This window comes from Leguminivora glycinivorella, chromosome 14 (assembly GCF_023078275.1).
Source record: "Leguminivora glycinivorella isolate SPB_JAAS2020 chromosome 14, LegGlyc_1.1, whole genome shotgun sequence".
Taxonomy (NCBI): Eukaryota; Metazoa; Arthropoda; class Insecta; order Lepidoptera; family Tortricidae; genus Leguminivora; species Leguminivora glycinivorella.
The window spans coordinates 3,518,719-3,532,182 of NC_062984.1; the positions used below are offsets into that span (position 1 = coordinate 3,518,719).

Sequence of the window (13,464 nt, forward strand, 5' to 3'; positions counted from 1 at the left end):
TTTTGTAGTTGACACACAATGCCTTGATGTTCTCAAAGCAGGTTTGCTGTTGTTGAAGTTTAGTCATGATGAGTTTGTCGTTAGAAGGAAGTTGAAAGTTGATCTTGAAGTGAGTTAAGTTGTTCAAGTTAGGCTTGACTTTGTAGTAAGTTGAGCCTGAAGTTGCAGTTAGTTAATTTGAAGTTGCACCCCCGCCGGCGTTTTTTCAAGCACCCCGACGGCAGATAATTAGTTGCTAGTTTTGAAGATCCAGATTCCTGCGCGTCTTCTGATCCTCGTGTAGTTGATGACTGTATCACCGGTGGTTCTGTGTGGCGTCCTTTCCTTCCACAGGTAATCAGAGCTTCTGCACTTTAAATACGATATTTGTGCCTTCTCAATTTTACTGGGGAGACCCGCTTGTGGGAGGCCAGCAAACCGATTCACTATCGTACTAAGTAACAAAAACACTATTACCTTTTTGAGATTCCAGGACACGCAGAGGCTCGAAGGACCATTTAATGTACGGGCCAGTTAGTCCGTACACCTTGCTTGAGATGGTTGAGTGCGTTGAGAGATGATGAAGAGATGGAGTTATGTTATACTGGTTTATTTCACCTTAAAATGGTTACACTAGGCAACTTAATTGGCAGTTCCTTTAGTTGATGATTATCGTAAGAGAGCTAGGTACGCACTAAATTTACCTTTACTTAAAATAATAAATTACGGCTCGGCCTTAAGTAGGTTGCAGCGTAAACGGAAAAATGTGCAGTTGCTAGACTGTACAGAAACGTTTGCTCGAAGATATCTATCTTTATCGCTCTTGCGCATTGGCGCGACAGAGCCAAGTGCTGTAGCTGAATGGCAACAGACAGACAGACAGACACGTCAAACTTAATAACACCCCGTCGTTTTTGCGTCGGGGATTAAAAATTGAACCTCATTTTACGAAGACTTCAGTTCGTACTCACCAATGCAGTTCCTTGGCCCTAATCCAAAAGGCATGTAAGCAAAAGGGTCTATCTTGTGCTTGTTCTGTTCGGAAAAGCGCTCAGGGTCAAACTTCTCAGGGTCCGGGAAGAGTTTGGGGTCGCGATGGTAAACATGGGTAGGTATTTGTATTGCTTCCCCTTTACGAATCTGTGGTGGAACAGCTTTTTATGTGACCGGTGTATAATAATAGGCATTATAACACGAATGTAGTTTTGATAACAATTAACAGTGAGTGAGTGAGTGCTTTAATGTCTATTAATGACAGTGCACTATTTTTTTTTTTTATGACTTAAATATATGTATATTTGCTTATGATGATGAGTGGCTGATTCGTAACAAATTTGACAAATTCAGAGTGCTTTTTCTTGGATAATTTCTAGTTTATTTTGATTATACTTTTCACCATTAAAATTGCCAGAATCACAAAATTATTATATTTAAAATCATTTTTAAAAGAAAATCACAACTAACTCGATAAATATAATTAAAGTGAACGCTGAAAATAATTCGGCGACAAACTGCTGTCAAAATCTTGATTTCTGTTGATGAGACTTGCATTTAAATAATTTTCAACACTACCTGGCAACCAAGATTATACCATATCTGAAAGGCAATTTCTTTACGATTCCTGTGAAACAATGAAAATTTAAACGTGTCTCCAAATATCTACTTTACCAGGAATTAAGTTGATGCGGTATTAGTTACCTGGCATTGGTTAATTTTCGATAGAGAAATCTACAGCAAAAATTGCTGAAAGAATCTGTTAGCAGATTTTATTTAATAATACGATCTTTCAACTTTGTTCTGACAATAGCTGGATATCATCCACCAAAGCCAGTGCTCTCGAAATCGGGACGAAAGACTTGATTTAACGAAGTCCCACAGTATTGACCCATTAACCGGTATAGGATGTAGTGTCCTAGAAATTCGTTCCTTGAAATGATACCCACGATGAGCAACCAAAATATTTAAAAAAAGGTAGTCCTTGTTAGGACTAAAACTAAGAATGTGTCAAAAAACACTGTCGGATGTATGATGGAGGGCATACAACAAAACTTCCAACATGAGCAAGGAGAAACGGAGAATGATGAATTTACTAATAAATAATAACTTTTGAATACATTTTTAACACATTATAGAAAAACAAACTTTGATTCGGCCGGCTTCGGCACCTTTAACACAGTTTCGAATTGTCAAATTCGTTACGAATCAGTCCTTAGATACTGTAGGGGTAAATATGGATAATTTGGTTATTTAATTCTTGATTTTAATTTGTGTTCTATAAGATGTTGATGTTGCTAAGACAAACCCCCGTCCTCCTCCCTTTGACTTTTCTTCAATATGGGTTAGCAACGCGTATGTGACACTCCTTGAGTTGCAGGCGTACATAGGTAACGGTCACCGCTTTCCATTAGGCGGACCGTATGCTTGTTTGCCACCGACGTAGTATTAAAAAAATATATATTCTATTAAAATCTGCATCAAGACAACTCTTTGTACTTACAATAACATCTTTGGTTGCCTGGTCGTTAGGTTTCCCCAGGTTGTAATCTTTGAGACAGATTCGATCCTGTGCTACACTGCCAGGCCACTTGCGAAGACTCTCTAAAAATAAATTATTTGTTAATTATTTGTTATTGTTCTGAAGGACGATGCCGACATGGAAAGGGAGCGGAGGGCATTGTGTGTGAGGGCGAATATGCTGGTCCGTAGGTTTGCAAGGTGCTCCAAACCAGTTAAAATAGCATTGTTCAAAGCATACTGCTCATCTTTTTACGCTAGCAGCCTATGGATCAGATATACCCAAAAGTCATACAATGCAATAAGAATTCAATACAACAACGCCTTTAGGATGCTGATTGGTCTGCCTAGGTTCTGCAGTGCCTCCACAATGTTTGCGGTGGCTCGTACTGACGGATTCGCAGCAATCTTGCGCAAAAAGGCAGCGTCACTACTGAACAGAACGAGGAACAGCCCAAACAGCATCCTAAAGATGATTGCAAATCATGTGTGCTGTCCTGTATTTAACAAAATAATATTAAATGTGAAATCGAATCTAGTTTTTAAGTACTAACATTATTTTATAAGCGATTACTAACAATAATGAGATCAATGTTATCTTTATGAAATAAATAAATATTATTATATTATTTAATCAATCTGTATATCATCAGAGATGATTGAGTATATATATGTATACATAGAGAATTACTGTCAAAGTAAAAATTACCTGTCTGAGTATAACGAGGAGGCACACTCAAAGATTATGACAGACCACTTTATTAGTCCATTGCACAGATATATTATAGAAAAGATAAATATCTCTCTCACACATATGAATGACAGTGACATGCCTAGACACTTGCACAGGCGCCGCCTGGCGGGTTAAAATGTCAGTGTGCCTTCTCATTGATTTAATATATGTTAATAGTATATTAACTTTTGATTTAATTATTCGGAGTTTTGTCTAGAGTACCATCTACAAAAATAACAGCAGTACTTACATTAGATTTATTTGATATTTCAGTTTTGACTTAACCCAGTAAATAATATAAAATGGGGGTCGAAACCATGGACAGGGGCGGCTCACTCCGCGATTCTATCGCCGCGCTACAAGTACATGCCAGCGGCCGCGAGTTCGCGGCCTAATCAGGGGTGGCGCGTGCTTTCACGGAACGCACGTTCGCACTTTCTAATGTTACTATACGTCGCGAGTTTTTTTTAAGGTTCATATGCTATGTCCGCGTGTGGAATGGCTAATAATGCTTAGTTAAATAGATATCATGAATAAAATAAATACCATAGGACATGTTTACACAGATCTACTATTGATTAAGTCCCCCGAAAAGATTCAATAAGGCTTGTGATGTTGGAACTTAAACAAAAATATATAAATACCATATATATATACCTAGAAAGTACCCAAGACTTGAATATAATAGTATAACATTTTATCTGAGTATTAAATCGTTTTAATCCGTAGGCAACCCTATCGCCGGGCGCCGCGCACGTGCGGCTCGTTTCTTTGTTAGAATTTTGTAGGTATTTAAAAAGTCGGCATGTCGTAAACATCAAAGCAGTGGGCCTTCTGTACTTGTACTATTATATATTCTGTGCCATGGAGCCGTGTGGCCCTAGTGTGCGTTGCCTCTATAAGGAGCTATCTAAACGCCTTATAGACGCTTCTGGTGACCAGAGGGCTGGCCAATGCTTTACTCAGCGTATCAGCATTGCTATCCAGCGGGGCAACGCGGCCTGCCTTCTGGGCACCTAAACCAACGAGCAAAACCTGGGTCAAATTGTCTATTTATAAGGTTTAATGTTTTTATTGTATTATTGTACGAGTATATGTTAAATTTTGTTTTTTATCATGCAGAAACGTCTGCGAGCGATATTACATTTTTTTAAATTAAAGGAAAAATGGAAAAATTCAGACCTCCAGCAGGACTCGAACCTGCGACCTTTGGCCTTGCCGGGGCCATCGCGCTTCCAATCGGTCGCGGCGCGGGTTCGAGTCCTGCCGGTGTGAATTTTTCCATTTTTCCTTTAATTTAAAAATATGTAATATCGCTCGCAGACGTTTCAGCATGATAAAAAACCAATTTAGTATGGGTTAGCACATTGTTACTGGCGAATCCTCAATGAGACTCCAGTGCCTCTTAAGATCTATTCTTACGGGTAGATGTTTGCTATAACGTCACCCTAAGGCGGTTGAGATCCAGCAGGCCTCCGTGGCGCATTTGGAAGCGCGATGGCCCCGGCAAGGCTGCAGGTTCGAGTCCTGCCGGAGGTGTGAATTTTTCAATTTTTTCTTTAATTTAAAAATATTTTATATGTCGTTTATAAATAAATGACAAAATATAAAATTATAATCAAAAACTTGTATTATTAAATCACCTGATATGACCATATCCAGATACGTCATATGCTGCACAGAAGCAAAGTCAAATTTTCCATTATTCCTCTCATGATTTTCCAAGATCTCATGCACCAGTCGTTCTTGACAGTCAGGGTTGATAGCCAGCTCATAAAGAAGGAACGCCAAGACTGAAGCCACGTTATCGTAACCGGCGAAAATGAAATTCACTGCCTGGGCCACTAAGTCAATGTCAGTCCAGACTGAGGAGAACAAGCTACATTAACAACTACATGAACTGCCAAAACAACATTAAAAGTTTCAATAAGTAAAAAAAAAGAAAACAAAAAAACTTTCTCATGACATAGGTATTTTATTGGTAACTGTATTTCTTAAATTTTCATTCTCAACTTTTGTTATGACCACAAATATACCAATTCCCGTACGTGATACTTTTGCTGGTAATTTTACTGTGTTTTTAGCTGTTCATACATACCTGCTTTATTTTTAACAGTTTCAACATTAGATTCCTCTACTGTATCAAAACCGGCATTATCATCTTTTCTGGTCGTACTGATTTGAGCCAGTTTTCCTGAAATGTAAAATTTCGACCATAATATAACTGAAACCCTCCTACTAACAATGGCGGACAAATTAAGTCGGACAAAGTAACTCTACACTCAATGAAATAATTAGCAATTATTTTATTGAGTGTAGAGTTAAAAGTCGAGTAGAGCTGGACAGAAAATTAAAAATTCAATTTAAAAAAAAAAGTAAACATCAAATTAAAAGATGAATTGAACTCTAGATATTTAAGTTTAAAAAAATAAAAATCAGTTGGGGTGTCTGAGGTTTTGAGTGATACCGGAAACACGTTGTAGTAATAATAATACCTGTCTTGGCTTCCATGAGTAGGTGGATCATATCAGGCCGATAGATGTTTTGTTCTTCCCGTTGTTTTATAGCACCTAACACCACGTTTGAGAAGTAATCTGTCGCCTTCTTTGAAAACATTGTCAGCTGTAGAGCCTGCAACAGTATGTTTTGCTTCTGTACTTTAGGAATATCCATTAACTTCATTTGTATCGTTACTTACTTTTATGGAACTTTAAGCATACCTACTCGTTAATTATAACGAGTAGGTATTATTAGTTTTTATAGGAATAAAAAATAAAATCACAAGAACATTTCAAATAATTATGGGTTTTTAAATAAAGTAGTGCACAAGTTTTTGAGGGGTCGGCATCAAAGCACACGAGTATATAAGTGCGATTCACCAGAGAGTTAGGCCACCATAGCTCGCTGGTCCACATTTTTTTTCTTCAGTAAAAATGTATCAAAAAACCAAAAACCTTACAGACATTATCCATGGCACAATCTTGAATCCAAGGAACCTCATCCTAAATCCAGTATCGATGGTGACGAGTTGCTTGCACATTTTCATAAATTCGTTCTCTTCGTTCGAGTTGACATCGAAGCCGAAGACGCAGGTAGCTACCACGTCGTTGGCGTAGCGCGTTGTTAAGTCTCTCGCTTGAAGGTCTAAGTGGTTATCTATAATTGTGGGCAAAAATTTTCAAGTTTCATATTTGGTATGAGCTTTTCTTTCCACAAGACCGATCCCAAATAGTGGAAAAAGGGCAGGACAAAGAAGATGTATCGTCGTATCTGAACCCACAACACAAGCCATTTTGAGCTTACCTTGGATCTCAGTCAATCTACTCGTATAGTATAAGAATGTCCTACAATGTTAATTTATTGTTTTTTATTTCTGGAGTCCGTTTCATTAATTCATTTATTTTTATCATAGGTAAATAGGTATTTATGTATGCAAATTGCAGTACGACATTGGGGTATTATTGCCCGATGTAGTAGTCTTAAACAGACTGTAGTATATTTATGTTGCATGCCAAATCCAAAGACCATCCCATACCTTTAGACCGTTCGATCCTAGTCTTCAAAGCGGCGATCGCCTGGTCCGCCACTTGAACCATGAATGGCATCATCAGTCGGATCTTAGAGCTGGTGAAAGCTGGTCTGGTCGCAGCACGCATGCTCTTCCATTCTTCACCTGATAAATAAGGTTAGCCATAATCTGGACAATTTCTTCTAGGCTAGGAAGCTGAGCTGAGATTTCTACTATTTGGGCAATATTTAATATTACACCCTTGTGTTTAGCTTAACTTGTTTGATTTCTTACTGCTCTTTAGTCTGTACTCTATAAAATTTTGTAAATGTTGGCACAAATTAAAACTGACATGCAGTACCAAATAGGCTCGGGCTGGCCAACTAACTGGCTAACATTCAAAATCAGAATAATAATAATAAGTTAAAATCAATTGAACGTTGATAGTCCAGTTTATGAAATCTTGTGACTCGTCAAAATATCATGTGTTTTACACCAGCAGGGTTAGCACATGATTGGCGCGGGAGCATGTTGCCGCGCGATAGATCACACCTGTTCTTCTAAATTTACATATTAATATATGACATAAGGACGGGTAGTCTATCTCGCGGCGACATATTCGTACTCTCGCGCAAATCATGTGCAAACCTTTAACCTTTATATATAGCTAGTATAGCGGCGCGAGTAGCTGAGTCTATTAGCTGGGGCATTTTCTGTACCTCTCAACAAAAAAATGATTCTGCCAAACAAAGGATCAGCCTTGGGGTCCACTGTGTTCCTTCGCTCCGCGAAGTATTCAAAGTCCGTGACGAGGATCCTCTTCAAAACTTTAAGGTCCTTCACTATTATGTAGGGGGTCAGGAGATCGTAACGACCCACTAATCTGAAAATTACTAAGTTATTGGTAAGAAATTTTTGGAGAAAATTATATCACTGGCAACATGTACAGCTAAGCCTACAACAGCCCTCTTGCACAATATCCTTTCTTTAGGTATTTAAATCAACGTAAACAAAACCTACCCACAAAGGGCTTCTTTGGTAAACCAGTTAAAGACAGGCGGCCGCTCAGTGACAGATTCGCTTGGTTGTGCATTTGTTTGGTTAACCGACAAACGTTTTAAGTACTTACCAGAAAATGTATATTTTTTATACTACGTCGGTGGCAAACAAGCATACGGTCCGCCTGATGGAAAGCGATCACCGTAACCTATGAACGACTGCAACTCAAGGAGTGTCATATGCGCGTTGCCAACCCATTAGATGCTGGTACACTGCCTTTTGTTGTGTGTGTGTGTGTGTTTTTTGTGTTCCCTTTTGATTCTTTTTAAACACTTAAAAGTACAGAGTATAGTCACATTAGTCACCTATCTTCTGGGTAGTTATCATACGCGCGTGTGATGACGTCAACAATATGCTCCTTCATGAAAGTGACGCCAGCCATGTCACCCAATAACGGTACAATACTGGTATGTCTTATGCCACGGCGCGATAATGTGGTATAGGTATGGTGTAGCCAGGCGAAGAAAACGCAGATGGCTGAGATCAGAATGTAGACAAACATGCTAGAAAGAAATAAAATAAAATTAAGTATTTGGACAAGCAATTTCGAAACAGCGCTGGTGGCCTAGCGGTAAGAGCGTGCGACTTTCGATCCGGAGTCAGTTGATATTCGCCAGTTGCTTTTCTGTGAAGGAAAACATAGCAAGGAAGCCGGACTAATCGCAATAAATCCAATAAGGCTTAGTTACTTTTCGGATTGGAAGGTCAGTTAGCAGTCGCTTTTGTAAGACCTACGTTTCCATGAGTCGTGGCGAATGCCGGGATAACGGAAGTATGCTGATTTGCATAAGTACTTCAGTTTGATGATAATTTTAATTGATGTCGAGCAAAAACCGGGAAAAAAGTCCTTTAGACTTTTCTGAAGATTATGACATCGGGCGTAGCGCGATACGTTTTGCGACTTTAAAATTTGCTACACAAAAACAAATCAAAGTTTGCAAAATTTTGTCTTTGACGTGTCCTTTTCTATGTATTTGTGTCGTTAAGACAGAATACAATTTTTTATGTATCGATAAATACACTGTGGGCATGGTTCCCCGCACTAAAAATGGCAGAACGCTATACTAACACTAAGATTATTGTTTGAACTTCTATAAGTGTCTACTTATGGCTCGTTGATGATTCCGCCAACGTCGAAGTTTAGTAAGGCAAGCGTTTTATGAAGACAATTGTGTCGCTTAACTTCAAACTTGGGTAAATCCATTCTGCTTTAAGGTTGATTATATAAAAAATATAATATTGATCTGAAAGATAATCAACCTTATAGCAGAATGGATTTACCCAAGTTTGAAATTAAGCGACACAATTGTCCGGTGAGCGCTACATTTTTCGCCGTCTTTTCTTAGTGTCAAGACTTGGTTGACATGACCGTCTATATCCTCTTTTCTTCCTTGCTTTCGAGCAAAATGATGATGCCAGAAGCTTAATCATTGAAACATTTAAAAATCCAAAATTATTTTTATCAGGTTAGGTAGGTACTCACGTAATATAGTACAAAAAAAATCACTTAATAAGCATTGATTCGTATTGAGAATCCTCACTGTTATGATAGAAACAGTACGGCGAGTAATTTCTTTTTTACAATCGGAGTCACATTTTATTGTATCGTCGTGAGTCGCCCTAACATTAAAATCATTTTAATGGTAAAACTCACATGTTTCTATACATCGTTTATGATGGCTTTTGATATTTTTGTTTTTAGTACGTCCTCTATCTTTTTAATACGGGCGAATTTCTTAACGTTGGTAATTGAATAACTGGCAGCTTCCTCGCTCAACGTGTAAGTATTGCAATTCCGCGAGGAAATGCTGCCAGCATCTTGGGCACTATGCCTCAGGGGCCCTCTTTAGACTTATATTTTTAGTTTTCTTTTTAATTGTCTGGTTTATGATATTTATTGTATGGAATTTTTATTTAAGTGTTATTGGATAACTATTACTTAAAACTGAAAATAATTTAGGTATTTACCTATTACATGTAGGTACTACATCACTCGATGCAAAATGGTAAGGCGGTATGAGAAAAATCCAGAGGACGATCATATCAAAATTTCTTGGTCGTGTATAGCTATCGAGGTTAGAAGGTCTCATTTTTAGGGTTCCGTACCTCAAAGAGGAAAAACGGAACCCTTATAGGATCACTCGCGTGTCTGTCTGTCCCTCTGTCACAGCCGATTTCTCCGAAACTACTGGACCGATTTACTTGAAATTTGGCACACGTATGTAAACCTGTGGCCCAAAGACGGACATGTAATTTAATTAAATGAAATTTAATCACAGGGGTCACTTTTGGGGGGTAAAATTGAAAATTAAAAATCAAAGTTATTAAAACTATATTGTGTTACATATCAAATGAAAGAGCATTTTATCAGCATCTGAAATATATTTTTTTTATATTTTTTGTTTTGGTAATTTAGAAGTAATTTAAGAAAATAAGCAAAAAATGACCATTCCCCCCCCTTATCTCCGAAACTACTTAGCGTAAAATTTTCAAAAAAATACACGAGATAGCCCTCTCCCTGTAGATTACAGGAAAACCTATTAGAAATCTACAGTCAAGCGTAAGTCGGACTTAAGAGAAAAAACTCAGATTACGAATTTCACTCACTGCCGCTGCAAGTAGTTACTAAACGTCTTAAAATTGTGTAATCGAGTTGGACAGGTATAAAGAAATTCATTTCTGTCTTTTTCTTTTTAGAACTTGTTCAATTTTTTTTTCATTTGTACAAAATGACTTAAGTTCCTACTAAAAAGGAGGCGCTTAAGACCGTTTATAAATTGACTAAGCAAAATTTTATTCAAATCGGTCCAGAAAAAGGTGTCTGTTGACGAAAACAAAGAATTTGTGCCACCGAAAGCCCAAATCTGAAGTCCATTTTGCTCTATCTCTTATCGTTTCCGAGATATATACGTAAAGTCTTGAAAGTGCGAAACGTTAACTTTGCCATCATAGTCGTTCAGGCGCTCATGAGTTCTTTGTATGGAAAAGTCAAAAACCGACTCGCACTTGACCAATGTTCATAGAACGTTGTGGTTTTTTTTTATTAGCAAAAATGACTTAAGCGCCTTCAGAAGTGCAGGTGCTTAAGACCGTTTGTAAGTTAAAGTTAGCTGTGATGGCTCAACGAAGAAAGAAGATTTCAATATCCTACTTATACATATTTCATTAATTTAACTATACAGTTTTTATTACTCAAGCCAAGCGTTACGTTAGCTATTGCTATTGAAAGGAAAACTTGTGTATAAAGCTTGAAACAAATTATGGGACGCGTCTGACGGACGCGGCTGACGACCGCGACTGATAAGCCGATGGCTTGCGTGGGCGACGGTCGGTAAGCGATCGGACACTTTTGAGTGTCGAATTTGTAGGTGACAGTGTACCTATCTAGCCTCGTGGCGCCGAATGTACTTTGATACTTTCTAAAGTACATTATAAATGGTTTCAATGGAATTTTAACTCTCATGTAAACAAATAAAATATAATTTCTTTTGTTTCTAAAATTTTTCGAATAACTGAAATTGAATTCAATCTCAAGTACAATAAGAATCAAAATTCCCTAGCAAAAATTTTGTACGGTGGGCGCCACGAGGCTAGGGAAGTTTAAATCGATGTTATCGCATCGATCTACTGAGGGGGGCGGTGCCTACAGCAGTTGTAGTTGTATGCATACCTAGCTCACGCACACAGACGCGTCCACTGGCGCCGCGCCGGTGTCCGCGTGCGCTCTCTGCAATGTCTCTGCAAATTCTATCACAGCGCAGAATATGCAGAAACCACATGGTGGTCTGTGGCAGAAACGCAATAGATATTTTTAGGGTTTTTAAAATAAGTTTCGTTTTCTTTCAACCCCTTATTTGCCAAGAGTGGCACTGAAACCTGAGTAGTTTCATGTGCTCTGCCTACCCCTTCATGGGACACAGGCGTGATTGTATGTATGTTGCAAGTATGTATGTAAAATAAGTACCTACGTGAAGTAACATGGTAAATTAAAAATTATCATTAGATACTTATTTGCGGAGGTGTAAACAATTTCGTTCGTTTTGCCATATATCAATAATTACCTATCTATATTAAATTCATTAATCCGTATACATTACATTTTTACAATTAAGTGTATGAATTATACTTTTTATCGTACGGTCAGCTACATAAATATCTATACACCTGTATTCATTCAATTTTGAACCTTCTTCTTCAGTAATAAGTTTCGATATGTAAAGAAATTGAAGGACGATACACAGGCGGGCGGAGACACCGCGCGCCGCTGCGGGCGGGGCGGGAGGGAGGAGGGGTGTCGATGGACGATGTCACGCGGGATTCGCCGCGCGAACTCATCATTCGCGCGGTCGGCTCCCTTCGCTGCCTGCACACGTTCGCTGCTCTCGTACGATTTGATATTATACAGGGTGCCCGGTAATTAATGGACAACCTTTTAACCACCAAGAGGGCACCTTATACTGGTCCAGAAAATCTATGGGATATGGGTTAAATTGTGGTGTAGGCGAGAGGCTGGCAACCTGTCACTGCAATGCCATAGTTTCGTTTTCTTTTAACCCTTTATTTGCCAAGAGTGGCACTTTATACTGGTCCAGAAAATCGACTTTAAGATTTAGTAAAAGTCGCCTGGTTTTCGAGATTTTCACAATTTTTAAAATTTTAATACCTACTACCTAAAATTTTAAAAAGTGTGAAAATCTCGAAAACCAGGCGACTTTTACTAAACCTTAATGTCGATTTTCTGTAAGGTGCCCTCTTGGTGGTTAAAAGGTTGTCCATTAAATACCGGGCAGGTGCACCCGGTATATTTGTCAAGCAATTTCTGTCGTAAGAAAGCGCGACATTCGCGCAGTCGGCTCACGTCTCTTGTTGTCGTACAATCTGACATTATTCAGCTACCTTTTATCGCTTGGCTTTAGTTCGCATATACAGTGATACAAGAGTACCTATAGGTACTACAAGGTCCAAGGCAAAATACAATAGATAATGTATTTAAAATCGCTGTCAGTAGAAATTGCCAACAATGTAAACAAACCATTATACAAAATATCAATATTTTAGCACAATTTTATTATTTCAAAGGTTGAGGATCACAATTTGATATGAATTGATTAAATAACACATGGATTTAGCCAGTATCTGATGAGTTAGAATGAAAATTAAAGACATTTTGACTACAAGGTTTGTTTACATTGTTCACAAATTCTATTGACGGCGACTTTACTAAATAATATTTATTTAGAGATGATATGAAGCGAAAGCAAGTGAATGATGAAATGACGGATGATAGGGAGGTATGGAAGCGGAAGACATGCTGCGCCGACCCCAAATGAATGGGATATGGGCAGGCGAATGATGAGTAATTTCCCGCTAGAAACTTGCGTTATACTATTCTGTATACTTTTTCAGCTACCATAACCAAATTTAGATTAGATTAAAAAACCTTTAAGTAAAACTTAGAACCTTTCAGATTGTTTTACTCACCCTTTCTGATGTTTACCATACTTACTTACCCCGTTATTCATAAACGTACACTAAAGTTATCAAGCCGATAAATTTCGTTTGTCCCTTTCCGACGTATTGGTGTGATAGAAAGGGACAAACGAACTTTATCGGCTGGATACTTTAGTGTACGTTTATGAATAAGGGTGTTAAAATTTATAGCTACGAAATT

General features: G+C 38.2%; 1 protein-coding gene across 1 annotated transcript in view; it reads right to left on the reverse strand.

Moving 5' to 3' along the window:
• Positions 1-6,343, reverse strand: part of LOC125233494 — a 58,294-nt gene extending 51,951 nt beyond the window's left edge. The window contains exons 1-5 of the mRNA XM_048139532.1: positions 6,186-6,343; positions 5,722-5,857; positions 5,325-5,420; positions 4,870-5,091; positions 2,477-2,577 (exon numbers count right to left, since the gene is read on the reverse strand). Of these exons, the coding sequence (XP_047995489.1) occupies positions 2,477-2,577; positions 4,870-5,091; positions 5,325-5,420; positions 5,722-5,857; positions 6,186-6,272 (642 nt within the window). The 5' untranslated portion in view covers positions 6,273-6,343. The remainder of the gene's footprint in view (positions 1-2,476; positions 2,578-4,869; positions 5,092-5,324; positions 5,421-5,721; positions 5,858-6,185) is intronic.
• Between the last annotated feature and the right edge of the window lie 7,121 nt (positions 6,344-13,464).